The following is a 20065-nucleotide window of genomic DNA, read 5'->3' on the forward strand; positions in this document are numbered from 1 at the left end:
GTTCTACCCTCCCCTGCCCCGATCGAGTGTCAAAAATGCTCTTCATAGGGCCTGACAGTAAGTTCCTGCACAATGTCACAGTCAGATCCAGGGATTAAAAGATTTAGCAGACTTTATGAGATTCACATTGTTTTTGTAATGAGAAGCCCAAACAGCAGGGCGGTCAGATAATGGAGAAGGCAGGAACTGCACATTTCAGACAGGAGTCATTTGAAGCCTGAGCATACCAGAGACGCCCAAATCGATTTCACAGCCCCTACACAGTGGAACGCTTCTCAGCACGCCAGCAGCTCAGGTTCAATTCCTGCCGCGTCTGTAAGGACTTTGTACATTCTCCCCGTGCGTTTCCTCTGGGGACCCCTCTTTCCTCACACAGTCCAAACATGTACGCTTTAGGGTTAGTAACTTGCAGGCATACTGTGTTGGTGCCAAAAGATTGGGGAGAGTTGTAGGCTGCCCCCAGAGTGATCCCCGGACTGCATTGGTTATTGACGCGAAAGATGCATTTCACCGTGAGTTTCGTAAACACAAAATAATCTGCAGATGCTGGGGTCAAACCAACACTCACAACACGCTGGAGGAACTCAGCAGGTTGGGCAGCATCCGTGGAAACGATCAGTCAACGTTTTGGGCCAGAACCTGACGAAGGGTTCCGGCCTGAAACGTTGACTGATCGTTTCCACGGATGCTGCCCGATCTGCTGAGTTCCTCCAGCGTGTTGTGAGTGTCACTATGAGTTTCGATGTACATGTGGCAAATAAAACTGGTCTTTAACCTTTCCTCACCAATGTCTACAGATGCACCATAGAAAGCATCCTACCTGATGCACCATAGAAAGAATCCTGTCTGATGCATCTCGCTGGGTACAGAGACGGCTCTATCTGCGACCACAAGAAACTGTTCAGAGCTGTGAATACAGCTCAGCACATCAGAAACCAGCCTCCCCTCCACGGACTCGTCTACACCTCGACCCTAACACACACTCACCCTGACACAGCTCAGCACATCAGAAACCAGCCTCCCCTCCATGGACTCTGTCTACACTGATTACTGCCTCAGTAAAGGAGCCAACACAATTAAACCCCCCACCCCCGGACATTCTCCCCTCTCCCATCGGACAGAAGGTGGAGAGAGGCAGCCGTCAATTCCAGGGGATCATGGGTTTGTGCCTCTGGTGGACTGTGTCCTCTCCAGGGCACAAGCCTGGGTGGGAAGGTTTGAAGAACCAGCTGTTCCCATGCAGTGGGCTCCCCCTCTCCACGTCACTGATGTAGTCCAAGGGAAGGGCAAACACCGATACAGCTTGACACCAGTGTCGTCACAGAGGTTGCCAGAGTGAAGTTGTCAGAGTGAAGTTGTAAACAATGTCAAACTTCCTTAGGGACCCTGGCTACAGATTTCTTCCCCAAGGTTTACTCTCAAAGCCTTTCCCATGGGGGGGGGGGAGGGTATGGCCGCAAGGCAGCGGAGGTTTAAAATCAGAGTTTTCCTTCTTGAGATGGGCTGACGTCCAAGGCTGATGAGCCCCACCTGCCCGAGACAGAAGGTACAAAAGCCTGAAGACACAAACCAACAGGTTTAAGGACAGCTTCAATCCCACTGTTATCAGATTACTGAATGATAAATGGATCCTTGGCCTCACAAACATGAGATTCTGCAGATGCTGGAAATCCAGAGCAACTCCCACAAAATGCTGGAGGAACTCAGCAGGTCAGGCAGCATCTGTGGAAATGAATGAGGGGCCAGGTCCCCTCATCAGGACTGGAAACCTCTCCTCCCCTGACCACCCTATTCTGACATTTTCCCTCAGTGCTGACAAAAGGTCTCGGCCTGAAACACTGACTACTTATTCCTCTCCATAGACGCTGCCTGACCTACTGAGATCGCCCAGCATTTTGGGTGTGTTGCTCTGACCTCACAATCTACTTCACCATGGCCCTTCAACTTGTTGTCTGCCTGTACTGCACTTTTTCTGTAACTGTCACACTTTATTCTGCATTCTGTTATGGGTTTCCCGTGTACTGCCTCTTCAGCACTGACGTGATGAATCAATCTGTACGGACAGTCTGTAAAACAAGGTTTTTCACCATAGCTCAGTACATGACAATAATAAGCCAATTCACCAGTTTAATTTTCATCTTCTCCAACCCTTGTTCAGGTCTTATTCTGTTTACACTGCCTGACACACCAGGCTTCACCACTCTCTCTCAGTCAGCACCACCAACACTTTGACACACAACATGCAAACAGCCTCTTCAGCCCATCTGATCCAAATTCCCATCAGAACTAGTCCCATTTGCCTGAGTTGCCCCATATCTGTCTAAACCTTTCCCATCGGGGTACCGGTCCAAGTACCTTTTAAATGTTGTTATTGTACCTGCTGGGGTGTATGGGGTGTCCAGAGACGGGTAGCACCTCTGGTGAAGGGGTTTGTCATATCCATTCTGGGGCAGCTCACTCACCTTTGGTCCCTATTGGACACTCAGACCTCACCTGTGGCTCCAGTAGCTGTTTGTATGCGACAGCGGCCACACCCCAGTACACCACTTCGACAGGCGGGGTAAACCAGGTGAGGGTAGCCGGCAGCCTCACACCCTGGTGAGACAGGGACGTGCCTGTCCGACAGGTGGGATAAACCAAGTGAGGGTAGCCAATGGGCTCATACCCCAATGAGATAGGATCATACCTGTCCAACAGGTGGGATAAACCAGGTGAAGGTAGCCGGTGACCCCACACCCCGGTGAGACAGGGACATGCCTGTCCTGGCTTGTGAAGCCAGATCCGGGGGGACTGGGTGGATGAGATCTACAGTGAGATCCAATGGCCAGGAAGGTGGTTCTACAATGCTCTGGGGAGAGCGGAGGGCAGGACAAGGCACAGAAGACATCATGGTCAACCACTGCAACCAAGGAAGACCCCAGTTGTGACGACTACTTGTACCACTGTTCCCGGTCCTCTGGGGTTGAGAGAGTGGAACCGTCCCAGTGTAACAGCTTTTCCACTTTACACACTCTCCCACACAGGTTCCCTGTGATTGTTGGATACGACAGACAACCAACATCGTACCTGCCTCAACCAGTTCCTTTGGCAGCTCGTTCCATAAACTGACCACCCTTTGTGTGCAGAACTTGTCCCTTGGGTTTCTAATTAAATCGCTCCCCTCTTACCTTAAACCTTTGCCCTCTAGTTCTGGATCCCCAATCCCGGGGAAAAAGATTGCACATTCACCCTATCCCTGCCCCTCATGATTTTATACACCTCTATAAGATCAACCCTCAGTCTCCTTCACTCTTATGAATAAAGTTCCACTCTACTCAAACTGTCCCTGTAACTTGGGTCCCTCAAGTCCTGACAACCTCCTTGTTCAGACAGTTGAAGAAATTATGATTGATCCGTAATCTTCTGCTCCCTGCCTTTCCCCCTAACATCCATGGGCTAACAAAATCCACCAGGTTTAAAATCAGCAGAATTCAGCATTGTTTCGTAACAGCCTTTTCACCTCTCTCTCGACAACCGAATTACCGCGGTGAAGCTGGCTCTGAGAGAGAAGGAAGCATCAAGGAGAAAGGAGAGACGGGCACAGACAGAAAGACAGAGACAGACAGACAGAGAAAGAGAGAGAGAGAGAGAGAGAGAGAGACACACACACACATACATAGAAGGAGAGAGAGAGAGAGAGAGAGAGAGAGAGAGAAAGGCAAATAGACAGAAGGTTCATACAGACAGAGAGACAATGAGAGGGAGAAAAAGAGAGACAGAGAGACAAGAAGAGATCGAGAGGCATAGAGAGAGGGAGACTGAGTGAGACACAGGCAGAAAGATGGGGAGAGAGACAGACAGACAACAGAGAGAGAGAGACAGAGACAGAGAAACAGGAAGAGAGAGAGAAGGACAGAACAAGAAAGTGAGAGAGAGGGATAGAATGAAAGACACAGAGGGACTTGGAAAAAAGAAGCAGAGGAGAGAGAGAGAGAGAGAGAGAGACACACACACACACACACACACACACACACACACACACACAGGACAGAGGGAGAGAGACAGATGGAGAGAGCGTAGGAGGGGAAGGGAGGTAGGCTGGGTGATGTGAGGGACAGGTCTGATTGCCTTAGCTCGCTGTTCTAATCAGGTCTAATTCCATTACAGCCTCTATCAGAGCGTTGTGCGGTTCAAACTTCCCGTTACAGGCTAGAAGCAGACAAACGGGAGAGGTGGGGGAGGGTGGGGAAGGTGAAGGTGGTCTGTGTCTGGGGGCAGTGTGGAGTTCTCTGGTGACCCAGTGCTTTGACACCAATCTGTCAGCACCACTCAGCATCTCCTCGAGCACCATTACAGGAAGGAAATGCTCGCAGATGGCAGGAGTATTAAATGTTTAAGTAGCAAGTTAATAATCTGATGGATCCCTCCTGCTCCCTTCCTCGTCCCCAGACTGTGAGCGGTGGAGACGAGAGGGCCAGAGGCAGGAGGGATCTCTTATCTCAGTCAGGCCTGTGCCCACTGACCACAGGTCGAGCCAACAACACTGAGAGACTCCCTCTCCAGAGTCAGTCCTGCCAAAATCCCACTCTCCGGTCAGGAATTCTGCAGCCTAATCACTTTGCCCAAACAGGAAATCTGTGTTCCAGCCACAAAAACAGTTGATATCGTAGTTAGTGTCAAAGGCCGTGGAAAATTACAGGGGAATGTATTTATTTATTGACTGATTGAGATACAGCGCGAACAGGCCCTTCCGGCCCTTCGAGCCATGCTGCCCAGCAAACCCCCGACTTAACCCGGCCTAATCACGGGACAACTTACACCCACCGGAACATCTTTGGACCGTGGGAGGAAACCGGAGCACCCGGAGGAAACCCACACAGTCTCCGGGGAATCCTAATCGTGGACTAAGGAATGGCTGAGAATAAATACAAGGTCTGGCGTTTTTGGAGATCAAACCAGGCTAGACTTATACAGTGAACGTGGAGCATAGAGCAGTAGAGGCCCTTCAGCCCAGCATGTGCTGACTACCCCATGATCAATCCAACCCCCTTCCCTTCCGTTTAGGCTGCCACTTTCCTTTCATCCATGTACCTATTTAAGTGCTTCTTCACTTATCTGCCTTTACCACTGCCTTGGCAGTGTGTTCCACGCACACACCCTCTCCATGTAAAAAAACTACCTCTGAAATCCCTGCTGGACTTTCCTCCAATCATCTCATATCAGCCATTTCCACCCTGGGGAAAAGGTCTCTGGCTGTCCACTCTAAAGCTGCCACAGCCTTCCCAGCTCAGAATGATGGGCTGCTTCTGGGTGATTCATTCACGGGGCGAGCAGGAGGCTGACTGGGAAAGGGGGAGGCGAGGGACACAAGCTGCCTGTGGTCCACGGAGAATCGGACAGCCACAGAGTGGTGAAACCGGCCATTCGGCCCATCATGTGCAGTGGGCTCTCACCTGGAGGAAGCCCATTTCCTAGCACTTGGCCCGGTGTCTTTTCTACCTTCACAGTCCAGGTGTGCTCTCCGACAGTCACAGCACAGAGACAGGCCCCTCATCTCATTTCGCCAGTCCCATTTTCCCATGTTTGACCCATTTCCTGCTGAGCCTTTTCAAACAACAAAGATTCCCAGAACCCGGGCCATGCAATCTCCTCCCATCGGGCAGGAGGTACAGGAGCCCGAAGCCACGCACTACCGGGTTCAGGAACAGTTACTCCCTCAACCATCCAGTCCTTGAGTCACTAGCTCAGCATAGAGATACTTTGATCACTTTGCACTACAATGAACTTATGATTTCATTCCAATTAATCGTGTTCTTTCTTGTAAAATTGTGTATAATTTATGTTTGATTGATGTTTTTCTCCTGAATGCTGTTTACTTGACGCTCTGAGTCTGTGATGCTGCTGTAAGGAAGTTTTTCATTGCACCTGTGCACACGTGGACTCGGGCAAATGACAGCAAACTTCACTTTGACTTTATCTGTGAACCTGTCCAAATGCCTTTTAAATCAGAGTCCAGAATAACATGTTTGCTTCATCCACAAAACGTAGGATATCCCGCTCCAACCATTTAAATTCCAATCCCCATTCCCACTCTGACACGTCAGTCCACGGCCTCCTCTACTGCCATGATGAGGCAGGAGGAGCAACACTTCATATTCCATCTGGGAAGCCTCCAACCTGGCGTCATGAACATTGATTTCTCCAGCTTCTAGTAATTTTCCCCCCTCACCCCTTCCCTCCTTTTCAATTTCCCGCTCCGGGCTCCTCCGTACCTCTTCTCCACGATTGCCTATCCTGTCCCTCTGGAGCTCCTTCTCCTTCCCTTCCTTCCATGGCCCACTCTCCTATCAGATTCCCTCATCTTCGGCCCTTTACATTTTCCACCTATCACCTCCCAGCTTCTTGCATCATGTCCCCCTTCCCCACTCACCTATCACCTGCCAGCTTGTACTCTTTCCCCTCTCCTCACCTTCCTATTCTGACTTCCGCCCCCTCCCTTTCACGTCCTGATGAAAGGTTTTCAAACGTTGACTGTCAATTCATTTCCACAGATGCGGCCTGACCTGTTGAGTTCCTCCAGCATTTTGTGTGTGTTGCCTGGAATAAGTTTTATTACTTTACCTATCAATGTTATCTACTTCAGTACGGGAAAAGGTTTCCTGCAGTCCAGTGAAAGTAACCCCCCCGACCTTGGCTGGGGAGGGAGTCCCAGGATTTAAAGCCAACAATGGATGAAGGAACAGTGCTATCTTTCCACGTTAGGGGGCACATGGGGACGTGGAGTGGAACCTGTAGGTGGTGGTGCTCCCCTCCAGACGGTGAAGGCTACAGGTCAGAGGTTTAGAGTTAATTATCGTCATCGCCTCTGGAACCACGGCTGCACTGGCACAGTTCAAAGACAGAACCAGCTCCACCCCTGGACCGGACATCCAAACTCCTCTTTCCCGCCCCCGCCCCTGCCCCTCACTCACCGGATAAATTCCACTGTGTAATACTGCAGTGGGGAGCTCCCCGCACTCCTTCCTGGCTTCCACGAGAGTGTCACCTCCGAGTCAGACAGAGCAGCAGCTTCCGGTCTAGACGGGGCGTCTGGGGGCAAGCAGTGGTCTGTGGGGGGAAGAAGACACAACGGCTAGACATTCATCACCAAGACAGCCGGGAAATCAGCACCCTGATACCGCGAGGTCCCATCAGTATACCCTCTCTGACCACGTCACCACAGAGCACAGAGCAGTACAACAGGGGAACACGCCCTTCACCCACATTGTTGTGCTGACTTACTTAAGCTACAGATACCTCAATACATTTGGTCCATCGAGTCTGCTCTGCCATTCCATCATGGCTGATTTATTATCCCTCTCAACCCCATTCTCCTGCCTTCTCCCCATAATCTTTGACACCCTGACTAATCAAGAATCTATCAACCTCTGATTTAAATATACTCAATGACTTGGCCTCAGCAGCCGTCTGTGGCAATGAATTCCACAGATTCACTATCTTCTGGCTAAAATTCCTCCTCTTCGCTCTTTCTGTCCCTCTGTTGTGAGGCAGTGCCCTCTGGTCTTAGACTCCTCCACTATAGGAAACTTCCTCTCCACATCTCCTCTATGCAGGCCTTTCAATATTTGATAGGCTTCAGTGAGATCCCCCTCATTCTTCTAAACTCCAGTGAGTACAGGCCCAGAGACATCAAAAGTTCCTTGTGCGTTAACCCTTTCATTCCTCGGTCATCCTGGTGGACCTCTCGGTCTCCTATGCTCAGAGGAATGTAGTGCCAACCTGCCCAACCTCTCCCTATAACCCAGACAGTATTCTCCTAAACCATTCCTGCACTCTTTCTGCTTCAGCACCGTCTTTGCTAGAGGAGGGAGAGGGCTCATTGGCCACGGCTGCTCATATGAGATGATATTCAACCTTGGTAACCTCCAGCCTGATGGCTTGAACATAGATTTCTCCAAACGTCCCTCCCCCCTTTTGCTCTCCTTCTATTTCCCACTCTGACCTCTTACCTTGCCTCCTCATCTGCCTATCTGGTGCCCCTCCTGCTTCCCTTTCTCCCATGGTCCACTCTCCTCTCCTATCAGATTCCTCCTTCTCCAGCCCCATACCTTTTCCACCCATCACCTCCCGACTTCTTACATCATGCCCCCCTTCCCCACCCACCTGGCTTCACCTATCACCTTCTAACTTGCCTTGCTTCCCTTCTTGGGGTGTCAGGGAGGGTGGCACCTCCGATGGGGTGGGCACGTCGTGATCCCTTGGCAATAGCTCATCCTCCATTGGTCCATGGGGCACTCAGATCTAACCCGTGGCGCCAAGCAGCTGTTTGCTAGCGACAGCAGCCACACCCTGATTAGCCACTTCGATGAGCGGGCTAAACTGGGTGCGGGTGAACGATGGGTCTTTAACCCTCGGTGAGTTTGGGTTTGCCTACCCAAGCTAGCAAACGCTGGACCTACCAGTCTGGCTCAACGGGCAGGAAGGTGGACACAGCAAGGTACTGTAGAGTGCTTAGAGTGTGATGAGACACTAAGGACGTCATGGCCAGCCAGACACTCCCACAGCAAAAGAAAGCCCCAAGATGGTTGATCGTCTCCAAGCTGGAAAGCAGCAACAAAAAGCAGTCTTGTGCTCACACTCTGAAAGCCTGCTTAAACTCCCTGGCACTGGACAATCAGAATGTGGAAACTGTTTGGTCAATTCTTCGAGAGCTGATCTACCACACTGCTACAGTGATGCTGGGGCCTGTGCTAAAAGAAGCCTACGGCCCCACATCATCAGGTTCATCCCCTCTCTAGTTCTGATGGGAAAACAGTGATCAGGGACAAAGAGAAAACTCTTTATAGGTGGGTTGAGCACTTTAACAGTGTTCTGTAAATGACAAAGCCCATGATCGCTTGGCCCAACTACCTATCAAAGAAGCATTGGACACTTCACCGACCTTAACCGTGGCCCAGAAAGCGACACGTCAGCTCTCTAGTGCAATACCAGCTGAGACCTATGAGGAAGATGGTGCGGTGCTAATAGATAGACTCCATCAGCTCTTCCAGTTTATGTGGCAGCAAGAGACAACTCCACAGGAATTGAAAGATGCATCCATCATTCACCTGTGTAAGTGAAAGGGGTACTGACATTCTGCAGCAAATATCGGCAATGTCCTTGCTGTCTATTGCAGGCAAGATTTTCGCCAGGCTTCTTCTCAACTGTCTCACGTCATACCTTGACCGGGAACTCCGTACCAGAGAGCCAGTGTGGATTCCAGGGGCATTGACAACAGATTCAGCACTGATGAGAAACGGTTCAACCTCAGGAGGCTCCAAACAAAAACTAAGGTCACGACAGACATCACCAGAGACCTCCTCCTTGCTGATGACTGTACCCTCAAAAGACGATATGTAGCACCGTGTCGACAGGTTTTCAGATGCATGTACCAACTTCAGGCTCACCATCAACACCAAGACTGAAGTAAAGCATCAGCCAGTTCCAGGGAATCATACGTTGGGCCAAACATCACAATGAATGGTCAAAGACTCAACTCAGTGAACAGATTCACGTACCTTGGCAGCACTCTGTATCCCAGAACATCGTCACTGATGGTGAAGTAAATGCCAGGATCGCCAGATCAAGAGTAGCCTTCGGCAGACATTGTACCAACGTCTGGGATAGAAGTGGCGTAAGTCTGCAGGCAAAGCTGAGGGTGTGTAGGGCCAGGGTATTTGCCACTCTGCTTTATGCCTGAGAAACATGGACAGTGTACCAACGGCATGCCAGGAAACTGAGCCGTTTCCGTACAGCCTGCTGGAGAAAGCTCCTCGACATTACGTGGCAAGACAGAATCCCTGACTCTGAGGTACTTACCTGCCCAGTATCTACATAATCCTGATGCAGTCCCTTTTACGCTGGGCAGGTCACGTAGCTCGTAGGCCAAACCATTGGCTGCCTGAGAGGCTGCTTTACAGTGAACTACAGAAAGGAAAGTGTTCCCATGCAGGGCGAAGGAGGGCAAAGGAAACACTATAAAGACACCCTGATAACTTCACAAAAAGCCTTTGGCATCAACCCAGAACACATAATCCAATTGTGGTCTAACCAGGGGTTTACAGAGCTGTAACACTACCTCACGGCTCTTGAACTCAATCCCCCAACCAACAAAGGCCAACCACACCATATGCTTTCATAACAACCCTTTCAAGCTGAGCACCAACTTTGAGGCTTCCATTTGCTCTGCTGTGTGTTGGGTGACACTCCTCCCTCCATAAGGAGGCAGTGACACGTGAGACAGAAAGGACATTTGCAGCTGAGAGACGTAGGCCGGCCAGGAAAGCCCAAACCAACATGGCTGCCATCTTTTGTCCACACTGCTAAAGGATTTTTTGAGCATGGGTTGGCCTCTCCAGCCATTTGCGAACCAACAGGCCAGCCCAGCCCCTGCAAACTGTGGGTGACAAGACGGGTTCTCATTAATGCATGACAGACAAACAAACATGTCCTCCTTCCCTCTTTCTTTCCAGTCCAGATGAAGGGTTTCAGCCCAAAACGACAACCATTAATTCATTGCCTGATGTGCTGAGTTCCTCCAACATTTTGCGTGTGTTACTCTGGATTTCCAGCAACTGCAGAATCTCTTGTGATTATACCAGCAGAAAAGGTTGGGCTGAGGGGCCCCAGTCCCTGCAGGGCTCCTAATGGAGGTTCCTACCTTGAGACATGGTGGTCACATCCTTCAGGGGGCTGGGTTTCCCCTTGCCTGCCGGGCTGCGAGCTCGTACCGACACCCGGTACCTGGTCCCGGGAAGAAGGCTCCCCACCACCAGATCCTGCACAAAGAGGGACAGCAGATTCAGAGCAGACCCAGGCAGACCCAGTACAACACACCGCAGAGCAGGTAGAAGCCTCAAAGTTGGTGCTCAGCTTGAAAGGGTTGTTATGGTGTGGTTGGCCTTTGTTAGTCGGGGGGATTGAGTTCAAGAGCCGTGAGGTAGTGTTACAGCTCTGTAAACCCCTGGTTAGACCACAACTGGAATATTGTGTTCTGTTCTGGTTGCCTCATTATAGGAAGGATGTGGAAGCTATACAGAGGGTGTAGAGATGTTGCCTGGATGAGACAGCTTGTCTTCTGAGGATGGGTTGAGCACAATGTTCCCTCGAAGGTGTGCGCACACACACATCTTTTGCTACTAGTGCACAAAGGGATTCAAACTGCTCACAAAGAGCACCCTCTACCTCGTTGGCATGTTAAGAATATTTCACAAAGTTTCCGATGCAAATAGTGTTGACAATGTGGAGTTAGCGATGATTTGTCTGCAGATTTTAGAACGAGCTTATGTACACTGGTTTTATTGAGGAAATTATTGATTCACTATGTTGAATTCCAAAGTGAAAAGATTGATATTATTACATGTTGTCGTGCAGTATATGAGAAATAAGGCCCATTAATGTGTATTATTTAATTTCTTTTGCACAATGAACCACAAACTGGACTTGGTAGTTTATTAGAACAGCTTCAGGTTTACTTCCACTTAAACATTCAGTGCGTACGTGTTGTTGTTGTCACTGGGCAAAAAGATTTCACGGCTCAAGGTTTTTGTGCACACTGGTCATTACAAATTAGAGGGAACATTGGTTGAGTGAGCTCGGAGGATAAGAGGTGACTGATCGAGGTGTACAGGATGATAGGAGGCACAGATCGATTGAACGAGAGACATTTTCCCCGGGTGGAAATGCTAATAGGACAGGGCATAACTACAAGATGATTGGAGGAAAGTACAAGGCAGACATCAGAGGCAGGTTTTTTTTACACAGACAGTGGTGGGTGTGTGGAACAACCTGCCAGGACTGATTGTAGAGGCAGATATATTAGGGACATTTAAGAAAACCTTAGATAGGCACATGTATGAAATAAATATGGAGGGTTATGCAGGAGGGAAGTGTTAAATTGCTTTTGCAGTAGGTTAAAATGTTGATACATTGTAGGCCAAAGGGCCTGTAGCATACTGCTGTATGCTCTACATTTTCATAATTGTTCTTTCGGATTAGTCTTCTGTACCTTTGACGCTGTTCATTACAACGCTGAAGAACTGTGGTTACTGCATTTTTTTACTGTATTTTCTGACTCACAAACAAAATTGACTTTCCGAACTCGCTGGTAACCAAGGACAGCCTGTGTGAAGCTGAGAAGCAGAGCTGGTGTCAGCCTGTGAGCTGATGGAAGCAGCAAGGGGGTGTCTGAGAGGCAGACATCCCACCTCTCCCGGAAGTTCTGGGAGTCTCCCGCATATTAATAGTGGCTCCTTGATGCCCGCAAATTATATACAATGTCACGGAAATCAATTTTTTTGAGAGCGAGCGAGAGAGCGAGAGAGAGAGAGAGAGAGAGCGAGCGCGAGAGAGAAAGCAAGCAAGAGAGAGAGAAAGCAAATGAGAGAGAGAGAAAGCAAGCGAGAGAGCGCAAGAGAGAGAGAAAGCAAGAGAGAGAGAGAGCAAGCGAGAGCGCACGAGCGAGAGAGAGAGCAAGCAAGCGAGAGAGTGCACGAGCGAGAGAGAGCGAGAGCGCGCCATGGCAGAATGTTCCAAAAAAAAATAAAACGTACGTCACCCCAGACTACACTAAAGTGCACCCCTGCCTAACAGGGGTCAAAATAATGACAGTGTTGCTCGCTGCACTGTTTGCAACAGTGACTTTTCTATTGCCCATGGTGGGTTAAGACTGTAAAAGACATGTTGAGGTGAGTTTAACAGGTGTCATTTGTTCATTAGCATAGCTAACGTTATTTAAACTAGCTGGTTAGCTGCTAAGGAGCTACTCTATTGCAGACATCCCACCTCTCCTGGAAGTTCCAGGAGTCTCCTGCGGATTGATGGTGCTACCTCCCTGAAATGAGTTTTTGTAAGGTGGGATGTCTGGAGAGGTGAAGAAGATTTTTGTGTGCCAGCTCCCCCTGAGAGTTTTCCCAGGCTCCATCGGAGTTCTCTGAGGAGCCACAGAAGTTTCAAGGACTCTTGGTCAGCTGAGAGTGAGCCAAGGACTGAGTGAGCAGGCCCAAAGTTAAAGCAAGGAGGCCTGGCGTGTTGCTCGAGGCCTACATTCTCAGGGCTGGTGCTGGGGAAGAGCCGGACACTGGAGTTAATTCCAGGTAACCAGGGACTCGGATGTGTCTGAGCTTCTGGAAGGGGAGGCTGCAGGCAGAAGGCAGATGGGCATTTGAGTTTGCAAAACCCTACAGCTGATAGTAAATACTGCCAAGAGAATTACTGGGGTCTCCCTCCCTCTATTTTCCAGGAGCACTGTATACGGAGCTCAAAGCATTGTTGAGAATCTCTGCCGCCCATCCACAGTTTCCTCGAAGCTGAGCGGGTGCATAGCAGTGCAGTAACAGCAATGCTCCTGCGTACAGAACCTCTGTCGCCGTGCAGCTGGAATCTTCTTTCACATAATGATAATACAAAGTGCGGTGCAGTTTTTAGGCCATGTAAGAATTTCCTGCTCAGAGCAATGGTTGGTCTGCACAGCTGTGAAGTAAATTAGAGGGAACGCTCCTCCCAACCCACAATCTCTTTGACCCATGACTGTCAGGAAGGAGGTACAGAAGCACCAGGACAAGGTCTGCCAGACTGGGTAACAGTTTCTTCCCTCAGGCTGGGAGACTAATGAATGCCCTGTCACCACTGAGATCTCGTCACTGGGACTGTGAGCTGTTTACTGTTTACTGAACGGCTTATCGGCTACTGATCACCTGTGCCTCACTCTTCACATGCATTTCAAATTATATTTCACTAACTTATTTGTGCTAGTGTTTTGTTTTATTTGCTGTGTGTAATATATATTGAGTGGGTGCACCGTGGTCTGGAGGAATGCTGTTTCGTTTGATTGTCTGTATGTACAATCAGATGACGATAACCTTGAACTTGAGTCTAAAACCAGACTAACAGTCAATGACTAATCTGACGGAGAGGGTTCAAGCAGGGATCTGGGGTCCCAAAAGTACTTACATAGTTCTGTGGGTCTTTTATCTGATCCTGCAAGAGAGGAATATAAATTACAGTAACGTTCAGACTCCCTGCCGAGGAGAAATTCATCTTCAAAATGAGTGAGAGGTCAGACCATCATGGCCTATCAGAATCAGATCACTAACATATGTCATCAAATCTGTTGTTTTGTGGCAGCAGTACATCGTAATGCATAATATTAAAAACTACAATAAATAAATACATATATTACAATTTTTAATTAAACTAAATAAATAAGTAGTGCTAAAAGAGAAAAAAAAGCAGTGAGGTGTTCATGGGTTCATTGTTCATTCAGAAATCGGATGGCAGAGGGGAAGAAGCTGTTCCTGAACCGCTGAGTGTGTGTCTTCAGGCCCCTGTACCTCCTGCCTGATGATAGCGATGAGAACAGGGCATGTCCTGGGTAATGGGGGTCCTTAATGATGGATGCTGGGTTTCAGGGCATTGCTTCTTGAAGATGTCCTGGTTGCTGGGGCTAGTGAGCTGACAACTCTCTGCAGCTTATTTCGATCCCGAGCACTGGCCCCTCAGGAAGATGCAGCCAATTAGAATGCTCTCTGCAGTACATCTGTAGCAATTTACCATCACACACCTCATATGCTTGTTTCCACCTCTCCCCCCCACCCCTTTGTATCTCCAGATCCAACTGCAGAGAGCAGTGGACTCAGCCCAGGAAATTAAGGGTCACATCCCTCCCCACCATCGGTCGTATCTATAGGAGACGCTGCACCAAGAAGGCCACGTCCATCATCAAAGATCCCCACCACCCGGCACGCCATCTCTCACACTCCCATCGGGCAGGAGGTACTGAATCCTGTAGTCCCACACCACCACCCGGCCACGCCATCTCTCACACGCCCATCGGGCAGGAGGTACTGAATCCTGTAGTCCCACACCACCGCCCGGCCACGCCATCTCTCACACTCCCATCGGGCAGGAGGTACTGAATCCTGTAGTCCCACACCACCACCCGGCCACGCCATCTCTCACAGCTCCCATCGGGCAGGAGGTACTGAATCCTGTAGTCCCACACCACCGCCCGGCCACACCATCTCTCACACTCCCATCGGGCAGGAGGTACTGAATCCTGTAGTCCCACACCACCACCCGGCCACGCCATCTCTCACACTCCCATCGGGCAGGAGGTACTGAATCCTGTAGTCCCACACCACCACCCGGCCACGCCATCTCTCACACTCCCATCGGGCAGAACGTACAGAAGTTCGGTCCCATTGGTCCAATTCAGGAACAGCTACTTCTCTTCACTCATTCGATTCCTGAACCAACCAGCACAACCCTAATCATTAGAGTTCAGCAACACCATGATCACTTTGACTATTTTGCGCTACAATGGACTTGGTGTTGCTTGAATTGTGTTCTTTCTTGTAAAAGTTGTAAATAATTTATGTTTAGTTGGTGTTTTTCTTGTGGATGCTGTCAATCTGATGCTCTGTGTCTGTGAGGCTGTAATAGTATTTTCTTTGTAGAGAAGTTTGGTTAAGTACAGGAGGGGTGTGGAGGCCACCGTCCAGGTGTGGGTCGACGGGACTGGGCACAGTATCAGTTCAGCATGGGCTAGATGGGCTGAAGAGCCCGTATCCGTGTGGAGTACGACTCTATGCACTTGAGCATTTGATATTAAATACAACTATCAGCTCCATTTAGATATAGACCATATATATCTACAAAACGCTGCAGAACCTCAGCTGGTCAGGCAGCATCTATGGAGTGGAATAAACAGGCCATTTTTTTAGGCCGAGGCTCTTCATCAGGATGAAAGGGAGAGGGGAGGTAGCCTATGTGAAAGGGTGGGGGGCGGAAGGCATGGAGCAGGAGCTGGTGGGTGATAGGTGGATCCAGGTGAAAGGGAGGAGAGTGGGGATGAAGTAAGAAGCTGGGAGCTGATAGGTGGAAATGACAAAAGGGCTGAAGAAGATGGACTCTGATAGAGAGGGCAGTAAACCATTGGAATAAAGGGAAGGAAGTGTGGCGGGGAATCGGAGAGAGGATTGAGTGGGTGATGGGCAGATGGTTGAGGATGTGGAGGGGACAGAGAAGAAATGATGGGGCTGGTGGGATCAAGAGGGGTCAGAACAGGATAAAGGTGGAACAGGGACAACGTGGTTACCAGTAGTTAGAGAAATCAGTGTTGATTCCCTCAGTTTGGAGACTGCCCAGGCAGAATATGAGGTCCTAGTCCTCTAATTTGAATAAATGACCACAAGATCATAAGACATAGGATCAGAATTAGGCCACTCGGTCCATCAAGTCTGCTTTGCCATTCCATCATGGCTGATTTATTACCTGTCTCAATTCCATTCTCCTGCCTTCTCCCCAAAACCTTTGATGCCCTGACTAATCACGAACCTACCAACCACTGTCTTAAATATACCCAATGACTTGGCCTCCACAGCTGCCTGTGGCAATGAATTCCAGATTCATCACCCTTTGGCTAAAGAAGTTCCTCCTCATCTCTGTTCTAAGTGGATGTTCCTCTATTCTGAGGCTGTGCCCTCTGGTCCTAGACTCCCCCACTATAGGAAACATCCTCTCCACATGCACTCTGTCTCGGCCTTCCAATATTCAATAGGCTTGAATGAGATTCCACCCCCGCCACCCGTCATTCTTCGAAACTCCAGTAAGAACAAGCCCAGAGCCATCAAATGCTCCTCATACATTGTGCTTCCATTTCCAGGATCATTCTTGTGAACCTCCTCTGGATCCTCTCCAATCTTTTGGAACATATCTTTTCTTAGATAAGGGGGCCAAAAGTGCTCTCAATATTCCAAGTGTGGTCTGCTCAATGCCTTATAAAGCGTCAACGTTAAGTCCTTGCTTTTGATTCACCTGCTCACCCTGGCTCCACCCCTTCCCCTGTAACCTGCCCACCTCCCTTCCCCACTCTCCGTCCTAAAGCAAGGTCTTGACCCACCAGGAATCTCCCCACACAGCTGCTGCCCGGTCCATTGATCTTCTCCAGCAGATTCTTTGCTGCTTCAGATTTGCCCCCAGCTTGGTTCGATCCCCGCCCCATACCGCAGGGTCTGGCTTCCAACAGACCATCTGCAATGAGTATGGGTAACCAGACACACTCAGCAGCCAGTACTAACCTCAGAGTGCTGGTTCAGCTTGAGCACCAGATCTTGAGTTCTCGTGGGTAGAGTCTCCCTGTCACTCTTCACCTCCGTGTACAGCACCTGGCCAACAGAAAGCTAGAGGAGAGACATCACCAAGGAGATTCCACTCTCCTACCACTACCCCCTCTCTCCCTTATGGGAACCAACTCCACCCTCACCTCCATCACCCAGACAAAGTCTACAGTCACCAAATGTCCCCTCCATCAAAGACATTGACCAAAACTGCTTGTGTCTCCAGCCAGGACATGAGGACAAGTTCAGTTCTTGAGACATTGGCTATTTCACTGACCATTGATTCTCAGTCCATGGTGTGGAACCAGGACCCTGACCATCAGCTCTCCATCCGTGGCCTGAACCCAGGGCAATAGCCAAAGGCTTCTCCCTTCCTTCTGGGTGGGAAGGTCACATTGGCCGCTGATCTTATCGAGATTCTCCAATTGTCCTCACAAACACTGCCATCCCCTCCCTGGACTCCGAATGCCTCCCACGTTACCGTGTATCCGGTGATTCTGCCGTGCCTCCGCGGTGCTCTCCATTGGACTCTGAAGGCTGTACAGTTCAGGGCCACCAGCTGTACGTCCTGAGGTGGGCTCGGCCGATCTGAACCGGAGAAGACACAGATTGAGGAGACGGAAGGGAGGCACAGAGGGGTGGCGTATGGCTCGGTGTTGCCCACGGCACGAGGACCCCTTCCCCACAGGAGCTGGGCCCACAACCACAGTCACCCCAGGTCTGGTCACCACACTGCAGGAAGGGTGTTATCAAACTAAAGGGGGTGCAGGAAAGATTCACGAGGACACTGCCTAGAATGGAGGGATAAGGTGAAATTGAACAGCCTGGAGTGTCAGGGGCTGGGGGGTGACCTTAGAGAGGTGTATTGGGCACCATGGTAGTGATAACACGGGGTGTCAGAATTCAAAGTTCAGTCCCAGCGTCTGCTGTAAGGAGTTCCTTCCCACATGCGTAGGTTTCCTCCGTGTGCTCCAGTTCCCTCCCACAGTCCAAATGCTGTTGGTAGGTTAACTGGTTATTGTAAATTGGCCTGTGACTAGGCTGGGGTTAAACTGGTGGTTAGTTGGGCAGCGTGGCTCGTTTGCCGGAATGGCCTGTTCCCTGCTGTATCTCTATATAAATTACAATATAATGTAAAATCCTGAGGGACATGGGTAAGGTTTTCTCCCCAGGGTGGGGGAGTCCAAAGCTAGAGGGTATAAAACTAGAGTCCGAAACGGCGATGTTGCTGGCACTGTGGAGCTCGAGCGACTGGTTGGAGCAGTACTGTTCAGGCCTAGAAAAATGGAGGGACATGTGGGAGGGAGGGTTTAGATTGACCTTGGAGCAGGTTAAGAGGCCAGCACAACATCGTGGGCAGAAGTATCAGGCCTGCACACGCAGGCACCTCCCAGTTCCCATCCAGCTACGAGGATTCACCGGCCGCTCGCTCCAGACTCATCACCGGCAGCCTTTTTAACCCCAGCTCGCAGTCACACTCCTTGTTCACTTATCAGACCAGCCAGCCTCAACCAGGTGCTCCAGGATATCTCCCGGCCCAAAGTTTACCGTGTTGCCTGTTATGTTTAGTTTCTGTTCTCTCTTGTCCTGTCGCCCCTCAGGGCTTGTTATTTGTGATCTACTATTAAAAGTTATTGTTCGCTGTTGAATCATCTCTGCTACACTGGTTTTGGGTCAGCCCTGTTCGACACGAAGGGCCGGTACTCTGTTGCTTATTTACTTATTTATTATTTGGAGATACAGCGCGTGGCCAAATGGTTAAGGCATTCGTCTAGTGATCTGAAGGTCACTAGTTCGAGCCTCAGCTGAGGCAGCGTGTGTGTCCTTGTGTAAGGCACTTAATCACACATTGCTCTGCGACGACACCAGTGCCAAGCTGTATCGGCCCTAGTACCCTTCCCTTGGACAACATTGTTGACATGGAGAGGGGAGACTTGCAGCATGGGCAACTACTGGTTTTCCATACAACCTTGCCCAGGCCTGCGCCCTGGAAACCTTCTAAAGCTCAAATCCATGGTCTGATGAGACTAACGGATGCTTATTACTATAACAGCATGGAATAGGTCTTTCAGGCCCAATGAGCCACACCATCCAGCAACACACCAATTCAACCCTAGCCTAATTACAGGACAATTCACAATGACCAATTAATCCACCGTCCAGTACGCCTCTGGACTGTGCGAGGAAACCCATGTGTGCGCAGGAAGGTACTTTCTTAGGGAGGATGGCAGAATTGAACTCTGAACTCTGACACCTGACCTGTAATAGCATTGTGCTAACCAATACACTGCTGTGACATGTTCCACGTTCTATGACTGCTTTCCTGGAGATCGGGGGATGAGGGGAGACCTTGTAGACACCTTCTTCCCAGGGTAGAGGCTTCCAAGGCTAGAGGATATAGGTTTAGGGAGAGTGGGAGAAAGATCTAACGGTGATCTTAGGGGCAATGTCTTTAGGTAGAGTGTGGTCGGTATGTGGAACAAGCTGCAGGGGGAGGGGGAGGGTACAATTGCCAAGTTTAAAAGATACTTGAGCAGGTATATGAATTAGAAAGCCTTAGAGAGGTATGGACAAAACACAGGCAAATGGATCTAGCCAAGATAAACATGTTTTGAATAGAGGCAGAGTCATAGAACTCTACAGCACAGAAACAGGCCCTTCAGCCCATCTAGTCCATGCCAAACTGTTACTCTGCCTCGTCCCATTGACCTGCACCTGAACCATGGCCATCCGTACCCCTCCCATCCACCTACTCATCCAAACTCCTCTTAAATGTTCAAATTGAACCCACCAACAGGCGGGGAGTCTAGGACCAGGGGACACGGCCTCAGAATAGAGGAGCGCCCATTTAGAACAGAGGTGGGGAGGAATTTCTTTGGCCAGAGGGTGGTGAATCTCTGGAATCCATTGCCACAGACGGCCAAGTCATT

General features: G+C 49.8%; 1 protein-coding gene across 3 annotated transcripts in view; it reads right to left on the reverse strand.

The window, feature by feature from the left end:
• Window positions 1–20065, reverse strand: part of egflam (EGF-like, fibronectin type III and laminin G domains) — a 166297-nt gene that overhangs the window by 145523 nt on the left and 709 nt on the right. For 2 of the 3 annotated variants that reach the window (XM_072257544.1, XM_072257542.1), the window contains exons 2-6: window positions 17617–17723; window positions 17097–17198; window positions 13969–13995; window positions 10679–10796; window positions 6951–7086 (exon numbers count right to left, since the gene is read on the reverse strand). In XM_072257544.1, the coding sequence (XP_072113645.1) occupies window positions 6951–7086; window positions 10679–10796; window positions 13969–13995; window positions 17097–17198; window positions 17617–17723 (490 nt within the window). The remainder of the gene's footprint in view (window positions 1–6950; window positions 7087–10678; window positions 10797–13968; window positions 13996–17096; window positions 17199–17616; window positions 17724–20065) is intronic. The other variant, XM_072257543.1, reaches the window with a different exon arrangement.

This window comes from Mobula birostris, chromosome 5, assembly GCF_030028105.1.
Source record: "Mobula birostris isolate sMobBir1 chromosome 5, sMobBir1.hap1, whole genome shotgun sequence".
Taxonomy (NCBI): Eukaryota; Metazoa; Chordata; class Chondrichthyes; order Myliobatiformes; family Myliobatidae; genus Mobula; species Mobula birostris.